Source organism: Calypte anna, chromosome 6 (genome assembly GCF_003957555.1).
Source record: "Calypte anna isolate BGI_N300 chromosome 6, bCalAnn1_v1.p, whole genome shotgun sequence".
Classification (NCBI taxonomy): Eukaryota; Metazoa; Chordata; class Aves; order Apodiformes; family Trochilidae; genus Calypte; species Calypte anna.
The window spans coordinates 32,551,787-32,570,145 of record NC_044252.1 but is presented as its reverse complement, the minus strand read 5'-3'; the positions used below and the strand labels follow the sequence as shown (position 1 = coordinate 32,570,145).

At 43.0% G+C, this 18,359-nt stretch overlaps 1 protein-coding gene across 1 annotated transcript in view; it reads left to right on the top strand.

The window, feature by feature from the left end:
• CTBP2 (C-terminal binding protein 2) overlaps positions 1-18,359 on the top strand; it is a 129,954-nt gene that overhangs the window by 65,783 nt on the left and 45,812 nt on the right. Inside the window, exon 2 of the mRNA XM_030453660.1 lies at positions 8,202-8,361. Within this exon, the coding sequence (XP_030309520.1) occupies positions 8,304-8,361 (58 nt within the window). The 5' untranslated portion in view covers positions 8,202-8,303. The remainder of the gene's footprint in view (positions 1-8,201; positions 8,362-18,359) is intronic.

The window sequence follows — 18,359 nt, the reverse complement described above, 5'->3', positions numbered from 1 at the left end:
GTAAAGGAGCCATGGCACAATTAGAGTTTTTCTTTTTTTCTGTTTCTCTTTTCCTTTTCCTTCTTCTCCTTCTTTTTCCCTCTCCTTTTCCCTCTCCTTTTCCCTCTCCTTTTCCCTCTCCTTTTCCCTCTCCTTTTCCCTCTCCTTTTCCCTCTCCTTTTCCTTTTCCCTTTTCCTTTTCCTTTTTCGAATTAAATAGTTTCATAATTTAAAAAAAATACATAAATTACAGTTTGTGAGAGTAGAAAGGATGAAGTTTGCTGTGTTGGAGCGAGCAAGGTGAACTCAACACAATCTAACCTGGGAAGCAGCAATAGCTGCACACCAAGGTGATTGTTTAACCAGGACATTTTTGTAGCTGTTTCATCTTATTTTCCTTCTTGTCTTTGCTTGCTCATCAATCTACAGCATATGGAAAGGTTGAAAAGAGGCAATTGCTGCATGAGAGAGGACAGAAACTGTTCTCCATCAGTTGCAGATGGGAGGTGGTGCTGCTGTTCCCAAGCTGGTTCACTCTGCAGTATAAAATGCCCTCTAATGGCCACGGAACTGCATAGCTCACCCAACAAACCAGCAAATTGACGTTTTTCTCGGAGTTTCTCATTTGCCTGTGCTGATTTCTGCTGCAGGAGCAGATAAGAGGCTGAGCAGAGGAGAACTTTGGGTGATCCAGATGTGCAGAGGGGGAAGGTTCAGCTCGCTCCAGCGTTAGTGGAAATAAATAGCAAATAATTTCAGTAGCTCTGGAGAAAAAAAAAAGGAGATATTATCTTTTGGTGTGGCAGGGACTGTAAAGTTTTCTGCCTATCATTTCCTCTTGCTTTATTTTAGATGTTAAGGGTAGTTTCCCAGCCAGTTAGGTTGCTGTAGCAGTATCAGTGTGTGCGTTATCAGTGTCAGATACTTACAAAAACAAGATAAGAGAGGCTGAAGGAGGCCCCTGATTAATTAGCAGATGGATTAGGCTCTCTTGAAGCTAAGTGGATAATTTGGGTTCAGCTCCTGGTTATTGTTTTGCCCACCACCAGGCCCCTGCAGGCTGTGGGTGCAGGGTAAGCAGAGCATCGACCAGCTTCAGTTCTGATGCCAGAAAGAGTGATGAGAGTTATTTTCTTTAAAGCAATTTTCTTGCTGTCTGTTTGGGTTGCTTGTTTGTATTTTAGCTTTCAGAATGAAAGGAGTGCCAGTTCTGGTATTTCCTATTTCTACTTGAAAACCCACAGGGGATCTGCAGAAAGCTGTAACTACCTGACAAGAGAGCATGTCTGGATCTTCTTTTCAAAGCCAAGAGCTAGTCCCTGATGATGGAAAATAAAATCAAGGGGAAAAAAAGTTGAAAAATAAAATAGGTGACTCACTCCCCTCTCTTTTGTACCATGGCTATTGTGGCAACTTCTGTGCTGTATTTTCAGTAGCTCTTTGGAACATCTTTCTGGCTACTGAGAAGCCAATCTGGAGCACAGTTTGTAACCTGAAATACCAGTCTTAAAAAAAAACAAACACAACTGAAAAAAAAACAACAGATCTAAACAAAAACCTTTCCCATGCTTTATACATCATTCAGATGGAGAGAAGGAAAATGCTCCCATATGTCTCTTTTCCTTTGACGGGCATACACATATATATATATATGTATATTTATAATTGTGATTCTTCTTATTACTGTGTCAACAAGTAGCTTTGATGGAGTAGAACTGATGAGGGCTACTCCTCAGAACTTTCAAGGGCCAAAAGAATGCAGGATGGGTCCCTCTGTGTTGTCTTTGAAGCCTTATTATTGCAGCACAGTGTGTATCTTGGTGCAGAATGGGTTTAGATGTGGTCTGCATCATTATGTGGCGTGTTTCATTTAGCAGCAGATGTGCGGGCTCATATGCCATTACGGTACATTTTGTTCACTCATATAATAGCAAATTCCTCCAAATCGTTACCAGTTCTTCAGCACAATACTCCTACAGTATGTTGTTCTCCTTTTCTGGGTGGGGGGGAGAGCAGGAGAGCTTTTTATTTGCCATCAGCAGGTGCTAATGTGGGAGCGGGGGTTCCCCACGAAGCGAGTTCCACCCGCTGCCTTCCCCCTTTCTCTGCCAGCCCGTGGCACCCAGGAGATGCACTTTCCATCCCAGTTGGTGGAAAAGTACCAGGTAGGCAGTGGAAGGGCAAGGCTTCAGTCTTGAAGTTTCTGTGCAGAAAACTGAGTCACCTGGAGAAAAAAAAAAAACACCCCACTTAGAATCATAGAATCATAGAACTGGCTGGGTTGGAAGGGACCTCAGAGATCATCGAGTCCAACCCTTGATCCACTCCTGCTGCAGTTCCCAGCCCATGGCACTCAGTGCCACATCCAGGCTCTTTGGAAATATCTCCAGACACGGAGAATCCACTACTTCCCTGGGCAGCCCATTCCAATGCCTGATCACCCTCTCCAGAAAGAAATTCTTTCTCATCTCCAACCTAAACCTCCCCTGGCACAACTTGAGACCCTGCCCTCTTGTCTTGCTGAGAGTTGCCTGGGAAAAGAGCCCAACCCCCCCCTGGCTCCAACCTCCTTTCAGGGAGTTGTAGAGAGTGATGAGGTCTCCCCTGAGCCTCCTCTTCTCCAGCCTGAACACCCCCAGCTCCCTCAGCCTCTCCTCATAGGATCTGTGCTCGAGTCCCGTCGCCAGCCCAGTTGCCTCCTTTGGACCTGCTCCAGCACCTCAATCTCCTTCCTGAGCTGAGGGGCCCAGAACTGGACACAGGACTCAAGCTGTGGCCTCACCAGGGCTTAGTACAGTTACTTCTTGCCACCCGCAGCAGCATCCAGTCATTCCCACAGAGGGGTCTTAATGCAAACCAGTGCTGAGTGCTCTGTGGCAGCAATGCTGGACTAATCACTAGGAAAAGCATTAAACCTAATTAACAATGGGTTTTGCAGCAAGAGTCCTGCCCTCGCTGTTTTGAGGGTGCTGAGGATCCATGGGGGATGGTGCAGGCAGCTGGGAGCCTGGCACTGAGGTTTGATTTACAGCCAAGGAAGCTCTTCCAGAAACTGGGGAAAAAAAAATAGTTTTCTTTTTCTTTCTTTCTTTCTTTCTTCCCCCCCAGCATCTTCTTTCCCATGGAATGTCTGAGAGTGTTTAATGAAGCAGGAGAAGTCCAAATTTTGACCACACAGAAACTGTGACTCCTCTTCCCAAATGTGAGGGTTTCCATCCCTCAGGCATAATAAAAACAAACAAAAAATTAAAAAAAAAAAATTAAAAACACCACCTTTTTTTTTTTTCTTCTGGTTAATGAAAAGCTACGTTTGTTCTCACTGCCCATACAGATGTTTAATCCATTTTTGGCTCCTGCTGGGCTATCAGGCTTAATGGTATCTTGACACTGTGAGTTCCCCGTGTTGTTTTATTGTTGTTTTAAAAAGAACATCCAAAAAAAAAAATTGGATCTCAAGAGGGATCATGTTGTCTGTCCCTTCCCTCCTCCCCAGCAGGCGTGCCAGGGCTTTAGGGAGAGGAGAAGGTGGTGGGGGCTGAGCAGGGCATCCCACTTAAGGATGGCATAAGGATGACAGTGTTCCTCCTGCATTGTGCCATCCCCTTTGTCCTCTTCCCTCCCCTGTCATTATCTCTGTGTGTCTTCTTCTTTCTTTTCTCCACATTTCCTTTCTTGTTGGAGCCCAGCTCAGCTCCTCAACCCCTCCTGCACTCCCCGTGGCAGCTGCTGCTGTCTGAAAGCCTCAGAAATGTCTGCTGGTATCATCAAAACCTTTGGACCAGATTTCCCCCTCTTTAAAGGAGTTGTAGGTGTGGAAAGCCAGTTGAGATGTGAGGAAGGATGGAAATTTGCCTTTGCTGCTTGGAAATTGCTCCAGGACAAGAATAAATGGACTCAGGTTGCACCAGGGGAGGCTTAGATTGGGTATTAGAGGAAATTTCTTTGCTGAAAGGGTAATTAAACACTGGAGCAGGCTGCACAGGGGGGTGGTTGAATCACCACCCCTGGAAGTGTTTGCAAGGTGCATAGAGCTGCTTGGGAACATGATTTAAGCACTGTACTTGTTGGTTAGGTTAATGGTTGCTTTTACTAACTAATGGTAGTTAGGTTATGGTGGGACTCAGTGATCCTGAAGGTCTTCTCTAACCAGGATGATCCTGTGATTCTCTGAAACAGGGGAGCTACAGGTAGGGAATCTCCGTGTTGTTTGTGCCAGGCAGATAAATGTGGTCTGAAATTGTGAGCAGCAGGTTGCAGACTCCACTAAAGGTCTGGGGGTGTTCACTTGCTTTTTTGGGTTGTTCAGAAAGGTGCTTGCAGTTCCAGAGGTGACCACCCAACCTCCAACTGTATTCTCAGTGGTGCATTCGTACCAGTTGACCACAGAATTACAGAATTGTTCTGGTTGGGAAAGACCTTTAAGATCAGAGATTCTAACCATTAAATTTGACTTTATTCACCCCTCAGAAGACTTTTATCACATCCTGGCTGATCAGCTGTGTTTGGGGCAGGAACCACAGGGGCAGTTTCCACTCAGCAAAGCCTGGGGTGCTGCCGTGGGGCTGTGTGCCCACACCAGTGTCCACTCAACACAAAACAGGACGTGGGAAACATCATTCCACTTTCCCAGGGCTGGGCACAGAGAGAGAGAACGTGGAAGAGGGACTCAGTCATCTGCTGGGTACTACCATGGTTTGCTGGTTGTGCCTGGGAAGGATGCTTTAGGGTAAATGTTGCCCACGTTTGTGCTCCTGTGCTGGGAAAAGATGTTGCCCAAGTTAAGAGAGAGCTTAGAAGACAACCACGTTCTTCATAAAGTCACTTTTCTCTTATTTTTGTCTGTCACTGCATGTTCTTTTGGAAAATGACTTTTCTTTCCTTCCACTCTTCATCACAAGCAAAAAAAAAAAAAAAAGCCCTAATGCACTTTTCTCTGCTCTCATTTTCTGCCTCATGGATTGTGGTATTTAACAGGCAATATTAAGCAGCTATTCAGACATGTTACATCAAGATTGTTCTTTTCTTTTTTCCTTAAAAAAAATGTATTTAAGTATCTTTCTTCTTTAAATAAATAAGCAAACTGCTGGCCTATCATCCTGTCCGAGGGGTTTCAAGAAAATTTCCATTTGGAATGACACTGTTGGAGGCTAACCCAGCCATGCAATTACTGTATGTAAATCACTTCACTTGTTTCCTAATCTCCCCAAAGATGAAGTACAATTTATTTTTTTTTTTTGTGCATGCACTTCTCTCCCTCACATTTCCTTACACAATGAGGTTTTCTGTGATTTTAATTGCTGACCACGATTTCTGTGCTGCCTGGCCTGATTGTATTTATTTTATTGCAGGGAGCGTTCACCCTCACAATTGTTTTGAGATGAGGTTGGATGTAGAAATCACTGAGGATGGATGGAAGTTGGGTAGAGGGCTAATTGTGTCCTCCATCCCACAAATGGGAGGGCAGCTTTCCTAATTACAGCTTCCTATGAAGGCTGGGGAGTATCCTCTTGTTTCTGTGCCCTGCACATCTGCTTTTCTCCATTTTATCCATCCCTGCCAAATTCTTCTCAGCAGCTTCTGCCACGGTGTTAATAAGTCTGAGTTGGGCTTTTAATGCTGGTTGATATCATGGGCACCTGTCAGGTAAAAAATAGACTAGTTAATGTTGTTAGGGAAGGAGTTAATTCATGGGCATTACATTAAGCTGGTGGGGATTCTGATAATATGAGCAGTAATTTCTCTGATTGTTAGGAGTTCCTTTTGTAGGAAGTTTTCCCCCAGGGAGTACTGCAGGGAATTGAGGTGGCAGGAGGAAAGAACTTCACTGGAAGCATTCATCCATCAGGAAATGCACCCTTGTCAAAATTAAATACACATTGCACATTGATTTTGTTTGTTGGGGCAAAGAACTGCAGCCCCAACACAATGAACCATTTGAGCAGTTTTGGAACAAAATGCTGACATTTTCTCTCCTGACATGATTTTTTTTACAACCTGGTGTTTCTCCTGGAGTGGGATGTGGTAGAGGTAAAGATTCATACATAAACTTCTAAACTTGGTCATGGAAATGCTGTTAATTGCTCTGGTTTTAGCTAGCCTAACAGTTTATTTTTTATTGTAAAAAATACTTCCACTGTAGCAAACTTCTGCCTCTGGAATGGAAGTTTTCTGCTTCTTTTAGAATGTTGCAGTAATTATTAATGTGAGTGGGAATCATGCTCTTTAGCATCCCTATGTTTAAAAAAAAAAATCAATTAATTACTGCTATAAATCTCAGAGATTATGCTGCAGTTGTGCTGCTGGGAAATTGGCCATTAACTACCAGGAAATCGCCTGTCTTCCTTTGTCACAATTCAGCTTTACCAACACAACCCTTTCCCTTTTACAAATGAACTATCAATGTGATGCATAATTGATAACCATTTATAATAATAACAACAATCATCTCCATGAAATTGTCAGCTCAGTACTCAGTGGCTTTGTTAGAGCCTTCACCCCTCCCAGCTCAGCCTCTCCTATGGAGTTTGTTAAACTGTGTTTGCTGGGAATTTATTGCTGCACTGGTATGGGGTTAGGAGAACCCTAAGGTGTTGTAGAGGGATAAGGTGCAAGGTGGGAACTCCTGACTGATGAGGAAGAACCTGAAATCTTGTTGAGAGGATGGGTTAAGTGTTGCTATTGCTGCCCAAGAGGAGGGGAAGCAGAAGTTGAAGTTCCAGATCTTACCCAAGGTCAACTTTTGGGCATCAGCTTGGATTTTCCTGGTTTGTGGTGTCTTCTTCTTTTGTGTCCTCTGCTATGTGAGGAACCCAGTGGTTTTTAGTTTGTCATGGAAATTTTGTTTGTAAGTTGGTTTGTTTTTTACAGTGTGAAAATTTGTCTGGCCATGGAGGGGCTGTCTGGGGCTCAGTTTGAATGAGTGATAACAAATCTGTGGTTATTGCTGGCTTTTCAGAAGTTTTTTTTTTTTTAACCCTTTCTACTACTTTGAAAGTGGCTGAGACTTTAAAGTGATACCAGTGACCTCTCAGGAGAGGGTTTCTAGCTGTGCTTGTTCTTGTGCCTGTCTCCTTCTTCCTCTTCTCTCCTTGCAAGACTTCCAAAAATGTGGTGGGATTTCTTTCTGGAAATCCCAACTTTCCATTAATTCTGCTTTTTTGGCACCTTTCAGTCAACTTAAAGGAGTGGTGGATGGCTGGGGAGCTGGGCAGGAGCCTCTTGAATGGGATGTGTCCCTGGATGGTTTGCAGTTTGTATCAAGGTCATCTGTCCTCACCTGGAATTATAAAAGAGGATATTGAATCACTGGTAGTGCAGTAAAAAATAGTGTGCATAGTGCTGAATTGTTTGAATCCAGTTGTCATCCTAAGGTCTTTTCTTGGATGACTAAAACCTGGTACCTGGGTCTGACAGGGAAGCTGTTGGGTGGAAGCACCTTGCTTGGCACGTTCAGGGTCTGCAGCTTCAGCTCAGGGCAGATCCTTCAAGGATTAAACAAACCTTTGGCCCTCCATAGGGACAAAAACATCAGACCTGAGAGGATCCATTCAGGGGTTTCGTCCCTTGTCACCAAGCTGCAAAAAAGCCTCTGTAGCTGTTGTCCCTCTGTAGAGCATTTCTTACCAATCAGCCACACGTCAGCTTTTATGGCTGTGGCTTTTTTTCACTAGCATTTAAAAGTGTGTTTGCTAGAAACAGCAGCTCTGGCACCCAAAGTTTGATGCTATTATGAAGATAAGGACAGGCTGTGGTGATGTTTCAAGGTGTAGCTGGAAATTCAAGGTCCAATGATGACTTTTACAGGGCAAGACTTAAATAAGATGTGGAAGTGGTTTCTCTGTGTGTGTGTGTAAATACTGGAAGAGATTAAGCTACTTTCCCTTTTTTATATACTCTCTAATAATCCTTCAGTGTCACTGAGCCTGCAAAATAGCTTAATGGATTTTATCTGCTAGGAATAGATTTTTAAGACAGAAATAAAACTGGGAAGGCCAGGCAGCACTTCAGCAGCTCTTGGGTACAGTGCTGTTCTTTCTAATCGCAGGGAAAATAAAAGGGTTGTAAGGTTGATTTGCAGCATAAAATGTGTGACCAGTGGGATGGCAGGATTGGAAGCACTAAAAATCACAGTTGTGCTTCTGGAACCCTTCTCTGCTGGTGGGGATGGGCACTTCTCACCTGGTGTGCTGGAAATCCTAATGAATCCTTTCCTCTCTCTGCAGGATCGACTGTGGCGGTATGCACGCCGATCCCTGGGAATTTTCCTGAGCTCCTGGGGAACTGCTTTGCTTTTTGAGTCAGAAAGTTAGAGAATACTGTCAAGAATGGCACTGGTGGATAAACACAAAGTCAAGCGGCAGCGACTGGACAGAATCTGTGAAGGTAAAGAGTTTGCTCCAGTTTTTCTGTACAAGCTGACAGATGGTTAAGGTAGAATATCGGATTTTTCTTTCTTTTTTACAGCACTTAGACATAAAGAAATCCAGGACTAGATTCCTTGTCTTCTGCATTGGCTTAAAGTAGTCATAGCCATGTTGAAACAGTGGCAAGGGATATGCTGGCTCCTAATTTTGGAGGTCACCTGTATGGAGCAGGATTTTTGCTAAATTACCAGGTCTTCTCCTTTTATCCTAATGTCTACTGGAATTACTGAGATGCCTCCCAGTTTGAAACATCAGAGTAAATTCACACTGTCTCTAGGAGGGTGTTGTGCTCCATGAAATGTGCTTCTCTCTGAAGGTCTCCTCTGCTCAGAAAAAGAGCCAGAATGCAGAGTTTGGTGCCATAACCTTCCTCCCCTCCTTCTCCTACTGGGACCAGTTCAAATGTCCACCACTTCCCACACAAGCTCCCAGCACTGCTCTCCATGGGCAGGGGGAGCACAGTGCCAGGGATTTGGGGAAAACTTGGCATCCTCCACTTCCATGCAGCTGCCCTCATCCTTCCCCAGGTCAGGCTTTGGCTTGGTTCTTGGAGAAGGGCAGAGATTTGGCTGTTTCTGAGTTTTCTTCTTCAATCAGGGCATGTGAAAGCAGATGATATCCCATAATAGTGACTATCATCCTATGGAAAATTTCAAAGTCATTATTGGAGTATTTCTTGGGAAGATAGTTAGGACAGCTTTGCTTTGATTGGTGTGTGGTGATAAGGCAGCTTTCCTGAGAATCATTCTTTACTGATTATATGTTACAGTCTCACAGCACAGGTGACTTTTACCTTCTATTTGTTCAGTTTTCCAGCAGAAAAAAAAAAATCTATAAGTAACATTTTCTGTTGCAGTTCACACAGCTTAAGTTGCTTGTGATGGAAACCAAGGGATGGCAAAGCAGCTCTGGCTTTTTTTGGTGTGCACTCTGGTAATTCCCTCATGCAAACCCCCCACCCTCATGAAAGGTTTCCCATCAGCAGCAAAAGCAGAACTCAGTGTTATTTTAGGAGGAATATCTTAAGGCTTATCTCTTAAAGAGTTCCAGTGTTTCTCTGCTTTTAAGGAGATGGGTGGTGGCCTGCAGGGTGACAGTTTGCAGCATTGCTTGGATGCCAAGGAGGTGAAATAGGTTTTTTATATATATATTTATATTTATATATATGAAGTGCCTATCACCATATTGATAAACATTCTTTGGAACCACTCTGACAGCAGAGGAAAGCTCAGAGCTCCCAGGGGAGTTGTTCTGTGTCCATAGGTGCCAAATGTGTGGGACTTGTTGGAGTTTCCAACAAAGCTAAAATGCTGATCAGCAGGACAGGGTGGTTTTTGCTTTGATTTCTGTGTGTTAGGTATTACCTAGCTCTATTAATTTTGGTCATTTTGGAGGTGTGTGGTGGGGGGCAAAGAGGAGAAGATGAGAGCTGGGAAAGAATATCCAGGGTACAGTGCAGTGGGGAGCTGCATATTTCTCCTATTGAATGTCATAAACACTCAGGTGTAGTACGTTATCTCATCTTCAAAATTTACTTTGAACTTGACTTAAAAGAGTTATATCAGCTGAGCCTGGATTTTCAAAAGCTGCCTCCCTGGTTTGATGTTTACTATCAGATCTAGCTGCTGAGTGTACAAGAAATTCAAAAGGATCCCACGACAAACCTGCTAACAGGGCTTTAGATGTGATTGAAGTTTAGATTATTTTCCTCTGATATATGAGCTTTCTTCTTCTTTCTTGGTCAAAAGATGTTCTTTTCTAAGCTGTAAATGTGTGGAAGACATAACTTTTTAAAGTATATTTTGTCATTTGCCACTTCTTTGGTGATTTGATTGAACTGGTATTAAGATCCTTGTAAGATACTGTTGTGTTGTGTTGTGTTGGTAAGCAACAGATTAGGACCAAGTGTAAGCAGCACTGTAACAATTACCTTGAAAAATGCAGAAAAGCTGAAGTGTTTTCAAAGTATTAGAAGGACAGCAATTTGTTTGATTGGTTTCTCTGATGGCTATTTTTTATTCTAGGATTCTAATCTTGGATGAATGAATAGTAAAGCACTGAAAAGGGGCCATTCCAGCTGCTGTGAAATAACACTGTACAAAAAAAAAAAAAAATGAGCATTATGACCATTTCTCATAGTTTTGACTTGAAAGGTGTATGGAATAATTGGTGAAAGATGATGAGAAATTAGGCAGCTCCTTTAGCAGGCTGGTAAGAGGAGTCTTTGCTAAGAGGATGGTTTTTATTAGGAGAATTCCTTGCTGCTCCATCACACTGAGTGCAGTGTGGTCCAAAGAAGCCACTTGCAGCGAGTTCCTGTTCTTTGGGAGCACTCGTGCAGCTTTTCTTGTTTAAAAAACAAGTGTATGGGAATACAAAGCTATATTTACCTGGAGAAAAGCTGAATGTTTTGCAGCACAGGGGTGAATTTCTGTGCTTTCTGTGAGGTTGGGTATGCCATCCACTTTACTAGTCATGACCCAAAGCCTTGGAGAGCTTGCTAGAAACAGACTTTATTCCACACAGCAGGGTGGTGGCAGGTCTGGAGGTGAAGTATCCTCAGGCTACATGTTGTAATCACTATCCCCACTGCCAAATGATAATATTTAACACTTAAGGTCTTCATTTAACTGCATAAACTGCCACTGAAGGGTTATTCTTTATAGGGGTTTATTAAAAACTAGTCTTGTGTGGAGGGAAATAGCTTCCAGGGTGCCCCAGTGTCCTGAGTGCATTAAGGAGCTGCTGTTAAACGTGTGTCTGGCATGGAGACATAATCCAAGCCATTCAAGGGGGTGGTGTCTTTGAAAATGCTGGTTCATAGCCTTTATAGGCAGGTTTATGAGGCTTCTAGGCAGAGAAGCAGCTCAGTCTCATTGCATTACTCAGCTTGACCAGTTCCTCTGTTACTGTGTGGGTTTGGGTTTGGTTTTTATTTTTTTTTTTTAATGTGTGGTTCAAACATCTTTGTATGAGAGCATCACACTGAGCAGGCTGTTTGCAAGAGGTGAGCAGGTAACTGGGGTTTTTTTGTGGGAAAATATGGGTGGGATAAAGGTGCAGACTTGAGAGGATAAAGAGATTTTTTAAGAGCTTTAGAGCAGTCTGTGATGAATTAAGCAGGTCTGCAATGCCTGACTGAGTGAAGCAAAGTTGGAGTGTGCTCGTGATGATCTTGGCTTACCCGTTTCCTTCTTTTTTTGGTTGTCTCTGGGAGTTTGGGTGCTGATTCTGTAATTGGATCCATGTGGGTGGAAAGATGGATCCAGTGAATAGCTGGGGCTTTTGCATATAATGTATGCAGCGTGGTTTACAGAATTCCTTGTTTGTGGAATTGTGTCTAATTACACAGAGGGTCAAAATATGCTTTAGAGGTGGAGCTGCTGGTGCTGTCTTTAGTTAGGTTTGTCCAGCACCCCCTAGTACAAATCCTGTTCCCATTAGTGTGTAATTTTGCCACATTTTATATTTCTTTTGAGCTGAGATTTTCCATTCCATGATGAGTTTTTTACCTCGAGGTGAATTTAAAAAAAAAAAAAAAAAAGCAAACAAAAAACCCCAAGTTCCAGCAAAAATAGCGGCGCTGTGTCTGAGTTAGAGATGGAGAGGAACATGGTTTCTGCTGTGCTTGAAACAAAGCAGAGCTGTGATCCTACAGCCACAGTGCTTACATGCCCTGATTCGGATTAAAAAGGGTCTGAATTTCACAATGAGTACTTGTGGTGCTCCCAAATCTGGGGCAATTTCATAGCTTTTAAGAGAAATGAACTGAGAGCAGCCAACAAAGCTGGAGGTTGTGCTGTGTGCTGTGTAATACCCATCCAGACCTAGGGGTGGTGGGCACTGCCAGGGGAGACACTGGCAGAGCTCTGGCTGGCCAAGGGGGAGCAGCAGGGTCAGGAGAAGGTGACCATGGAGTAAATTGGGATTTGGAGGCAGGACAGAGCCTGTACTGGGAGAGCAGGAGCTCAGACAACTCTCCTACAAAAGCAGGGTGCTGCAAGGACTAAAGTTACCTCCCTACACTTTGTGACTGCCCCAATTTGAATTTGTTAGGATGGCCTCCAAATGCATGATCCTGCAGGTGGGGGGGTTGTTTCTCCATGTCTTCAAAGCCTGGCTGTTCCCTCCTGCTCTGCCTCATGCTCCCAGTCTCCCTCTAGGCAGCAGAAAGTGGGTGAAGCTCCAAGCTGAGGAGACGCCAAAACCTCGGCGTGCCCTGCTAAGAAGACAGAACGTAGGTGGGATGTGCAGTGTTACTGAGGGGTTTTCTTGCTGTTTCACTGAAGGGAAGGCTCAGGGACAGAACCCATCCACAGCTGGTTGTGGCTGTGGCTGTTGGTGTCCTGGTCAGGGTGGCTCATTGTAGCACAGGACTCTGAGAGCAGAGATTTCAAACCATCAGCTGCAGAAACCCTCTGGGCAGAAACTCACCTGCTTTTCATTTAAGACACAGCAATAGAAAGATAAGGTGTAATTATTTCTGGGGAAGAACTAAGTGTGCAGCAGTGCCCCCAGGAAACCCCAAGCTCAGAAGTCTGTTGGCATTCCTGGCTCATGGCATCTGTTGCTCTGGTGCTTGTACCATCAGTCCTGTGCAAGGAGGTAACTTAAAGCATCCCTTTTGCTGTTTTGCTGTTCTTGTGCCTCTATGAATATGTGGGTGTTTTTTAATCAAAAAATGAGGGAGATGGGAGATTTGTTATAATAGGGAATGGGGAGCAGTCCTCTGTGTTTGGCAGTGTCTGTGGGAAGAAGCTGGCTGGGAAGCCAGAGGGGAAGGAGCTATGGCAGCAAAGTTGTGTTGGTGTTTCCTGATAAAGTACAGAAACCTAACAGGGACAAGGCAGTTCTGGTGGCACATCTGGGATGCAGGATGGCAGTATCTTGCCTGTCTGTAGAACACAAGTCTCCCAGCCCCACAGGGGGATCATTTCTCCCTGGTGATCCCAAGTGCTGCCTCTGCCCCACACCACTGTGGCTGTGCTACCCTGCTGTCTTCTACACCAGTGCCATGAAATTTGAATGCCTGGCTTTGTAGGTTAAAGTTTGCTCTGACATTTATGAGCCAGTTAAGCTTTCAACACATGCCCTGGAACTGGCAGCCCTGGGATGAACAAGAAGCAGAGAGAAAAAAAAATAATCGCAAGGCCAAGTGAGCCCAGATATTTTCTGATAGTTTTTGCTTCAGGATTATTCATTATCCAGTAGGAAATCGTGTTCTTGCGTGTCAGTTTGTGCCACCAAAGCTGTCTTTACTTCACAAAACATCACAAGTGTTTGCATGGCCAAACAAAGCATTCCTGTTATTTTCTTTCAGGTCCCTTGATATGTCTAATGGCCAGTCACTGCCAGCACAGTCACATCATACTTTTCAGTGCTCAACACATGAGCCTCTTGGCTTTTTGAATTATTGACTTAGATTCAGAGTGGCACCACCCCAGTATCCTCTTTGGACGAGGCCTCTCTGCTGCCACCCTTAATTCCTATTTCCCTGAGAATTCCTGGGATATTTACCTCCCAGTCACTACAGTACCCACGTGTGGCCCTGACCCTCTACATACTCTTGTTTCTTGGTGGGATTACAACACCTTGATGGATACTGATGTCTCTTGAGTCCTTTGACACAGTGGGTCATCCTCTGAGTTGCTGAACCATCCACAAATAACCCAACATCCAAAAACCTGGAGAATTTCCTGCTATATTAGCAGTCCAGGTTTCTTGCCCAAGGTTCAGCAGGATGCTGGGGAGCACAGTGGCAGTGGAGGAGGTATGGGAGGAGGGGGGTAGCACTGGGGGGAGCCTCAAGCTGTCCCTTTTTATTTTTGCAAAGGTTGGAAGGGGTCTATGAAATGGGGGAGGAAAGGATGGTTTCATCATCAACAAAGTTGTCTTAGCTGTGGCTGCACAAGGCTAGTTAAGTCATCTATATCTATAATTCTATATTCCACCTTTCCACCTGGGATGGAAGTCAATTTAAACAATATCCAGCAATATTTGTATAAACATGGGATGTAATGTTAGGTACTCTGGTCAGTCCAAGCCTAAGTCTGTAGCATGAGTGCATTTTACCTACTCTTTGGTTTTGTTTCTCATCCCTAAAAGTGGATTTAAGATTCACACTGTCAATTATTGCTTGTGGTGCACTTTCTTATCGTTAAAATCTTGTAATTAAAAAAACCAAACCAGCAGCAACCCTTAATAGAAGTGCCCCTATAGAATTGTAATGGTTTTGGCTTTTCAGGAGAATTTGAACAGTGTGTCCTTGAGGTCTGGGCTCACACCACCAGCAGCAGAATACAGAGCAGGTACAGCAGCTACAGCCCATTCACACTAAAAAATAGAAGAACCTTGCACATGGAAGCAGGTGAGAAAAAATACTTAGAAATATCAAGGCAGTCAAAATAAAAGTTGGACAAGCAGCCTGAGTTCTGCCTTTCTCTTGTTTTTCAGGCCCAGGTGTTGTGTCAATGTGGTATTGTGTAGGAAATACTCAGTTTTAAGACACTGTGATGCATGTAACACTAGAAAAAGAATTGTTTCAGTGCTCAGCATCTCTCTTCCAGAGCACATCTGAGGGTCTCAGAACTGTCTGGGTAACTCTGGCAAGGAGCTGCCTCTCCCTCTTGCTTCTTTGTGTAAAGTAACAGTGGCCAAAATGTGTATGTTTGATATTTGGGTGGAGGAATTTTCTTCCATTCTTGCAAATTTGAATGCCAAGTAGCATCTGATAATACTTATTATTACTGCTTAGAAATAGAATCCTATTATCTCAGGAAATTCTTACCACCACGAGTCATTTGGTGAGAAACAATGAGTTAAAGATGGTATCAAATATGGAAGAAACAGCTTGTCCTGAGTAAAAGTGACTTATTTAGAATAAGTGCAGACCTTTTCTGTCCTAGTGGATTTCAGTTGCTTTGTTCCATGAATATAAAACATAGCACAAGGATTTTCCCCCCACCACCAATAAAGCTTTTTATATTTTAACTTTCCACCTCAAAGCACACAAACCATTAGGCTTTTAAGGAAGGGTTGCTTAACCACATATTGCCTGGAGAAAAGGCAGAGTTAGCTTGTCAGCTCCTGTCCTTGCACCCTCTGCTGATTTATGCCAACTGATCTCTCTGGCTCTTTCCAAGGTTTGCTCTTTGGAGGGTCCATATGAAGCTCTTGGCCCTTATGGAGGCTTGGGAAAATCATTCCAGATTCTTATTTTGTCTTAATATTGTCTTATTTTGCTGTTGTGGGCAGTGAAATGTGTGCCACCCAGCAGTGCTGTTCACTGAGAGAGGCACAGCAGGTTTGGGAGTTAGTTGTCATGAATTGTTTTGGGGTTTTTTTCATTATTATTTTGAAGATTCTTTAAAAATTGGACAGAATCCTATGCATGAAAGGAGCTCAGGCAACCTCACAGACATAATTCAAGCTTCTTGACCTTATTCCATTATTTTTAAACTTTTTGCTGTGCTAAACCAAGAATCTCTGTATTTTTAAGTGGATTTTAAGTGGATTTTTTAAGTGTTTTCTGCTTTGGGCCACTGGTAACAGTGAGTAAGGACAACAGGGATGCTGTCCTTACAGCACGGGGACATCAACTGCTCAAGCATCCTCCCAGCTCTGGGTAGACTCTTTTCTCTACATTGAGCTCTGTGCAGTCTCTGCTGTGAGGTGCCACGGGGGGATATGCATGACAAGATGTAGGACTTGAGCCAGACATGAAACCAGCCTTACAAAATCCCCCAGGCATCCAGTAAAGAGTAAGACATTTAGATAAGGTTGCAGACAAAAATTTCATGAATTTGGTATGCAACTTTTTTTTTTTTTTAATAGATATGTGACTCAAGCTATGGCAGGGAGAGCTCCTCTTTCCCTAAGATTTGAGGGCTGTATATGCAGAAATGGGAAAAAAATACTTATGTTTTGTCCTCCTTGTGGCTAAGCCCACATTTATGGTAACTTAATACATGTCTAACTCTGATTTCTGCCTTGTATTTTTCCATCTTCTTCAGCATTAAGAGAAGGGTCCATGTAATATGCTTTATAACTTCTTGTCATTGATTAAGAAACAATTCCAGCTGATGACTTCAATACCATCAACTTAATTTTCATCTTTACTACAGTTCTCATTTAAATTAACTGGTGTATGGATTAACATGGTGTTATCATATCTGGGGTTTTTTTCCTCCTTACTCTAAATCCTCCCCCACATTTCAAGATTACTCAGAAAAATTATAATATCCCCAGAATATGCAATGAAAAGCCAGGGGTAGGGGTGGTGAGAGCAGCAATCCTGTTGGCTTTTCCTGAGCTCCAGAGTTGGGGAATGCTGCAGAAACCACCTCGGCATCCAGGGGCTGGGAGTTGGCTGCTTTACCTCTCCCAAATATGTGATGGGAAATGACCAGTCCTGGGGGAGAGATGAGAACAGGATGGATTTTCCTTTAAAATACCAGAAAAAAACAACCAACTCATCTCTAACTCTCAAGTTAGAATGATTTGAGGACTGATGATGTTTGGATCTGGACCAGACATTTAGGTTTGATTCTGATTCTACTGAATGTTTACTTGTAAATATTTTGACAGGAGTTAGGACATCTGGCTACACTGAAATAAAGCTGCAGAAAAACACAGAACACAACTTTTCTTTTTCATTTTTTTTGCTATCCACAAACAGATGTAATGGCTTGGAGAGCCAAAACAGTGAAGGTTTTCATTATGTCTTTTCTATCTGAGAGCTTGCTTCAAAGAGCAAGTTTTCTTGAATTGGTTGTGCATTTTTCTTGCCTTGAAATTAAATGGCATTGATCACTTCTTACTGACACTTTTATATAGCCCATTAGCTTAACACTATTAATTTGTTTGGTCTTTTTTGGTTTTGATTGACTGTCATATTTAAAAAAAAAACCAAACAACAAACTCTCTGCTGCCATCTAGCACCTCAAAATTTAAGAATAAGCAGGTCCAGGTCACAGAATAGTTACAGATTGACAATTTGGAGAGAAAATAATCACTGGCTTCTAACAGGAACAGGTATTTGAATCAGCAAATGAACCTAAGCAAGGAAATTGGCAGCTTTGGCCTCAGGGCTGTCCCCACTGGGGACATCCCCCATGACTGTCCCCAAGGATGGTGAGGGGCCACAGTAAGACTTACCTGCAGATGGAGTGCCTCCATCTATGATACTTTAATTTAATTATTGCAATTTGAAAATATAATACATCAGTCTTCTTTAAAAGCAATGCATAAATATTATTTGTAGTTAAAATAATATTTCCTCCTATTTTGGTTTGGTTTTGGGTTTTATCTGTCTTGGGTCTGCAAGGAAAGTAGGTGTTTCAAGCTCTTGGCATCATCAGGGGAAGTAAGGCAGAGAGATCCCCTGAACCCCAGCCTGTTTATCTCCTCAGGCCCATGTTACAATCTAGTAATTAATTATTTTTCATGCAAAGCCCAGACATGCATGACAGAGTTCAGAATTACAATATACATTCATTTAACAATGGATTTCTCCACTGCTGTCTGGGACAGATATAATTCCCGTGCTTTTAATTACATGTGCTACTTAAATCTTGATCCTGAATTCTTATTAAAAATGATGAGATTTGACCTCAAGGTCTAATACCCAGTTTTGGAGACAAGGTGCTTGATGTGATTTCTAGAGGATTATTTTTAAGAGCATTCTCAGATTAGATCTTTGCAAATAGTTGAGGGATGTTCCCAATGAACCTTGCCTGCTGGCTTTTAGACTGCTGTTCAGCAACCAGATTGGGTTTTATTTTGTAGTCCTCAAAAGTGTGTAGTTTTGGGGTGTAGAGATACATCTGATATTTTTATTATCCTTCTGTTGAGATGGGAATGGGAGTGCTGTTTCAGATAACTCTCATAGGAATCTCCCCATACTTGAAGACAAAATTGTTTCTGATTGAAGTTTCAAGAGCTTGTAGAGCTCATCCT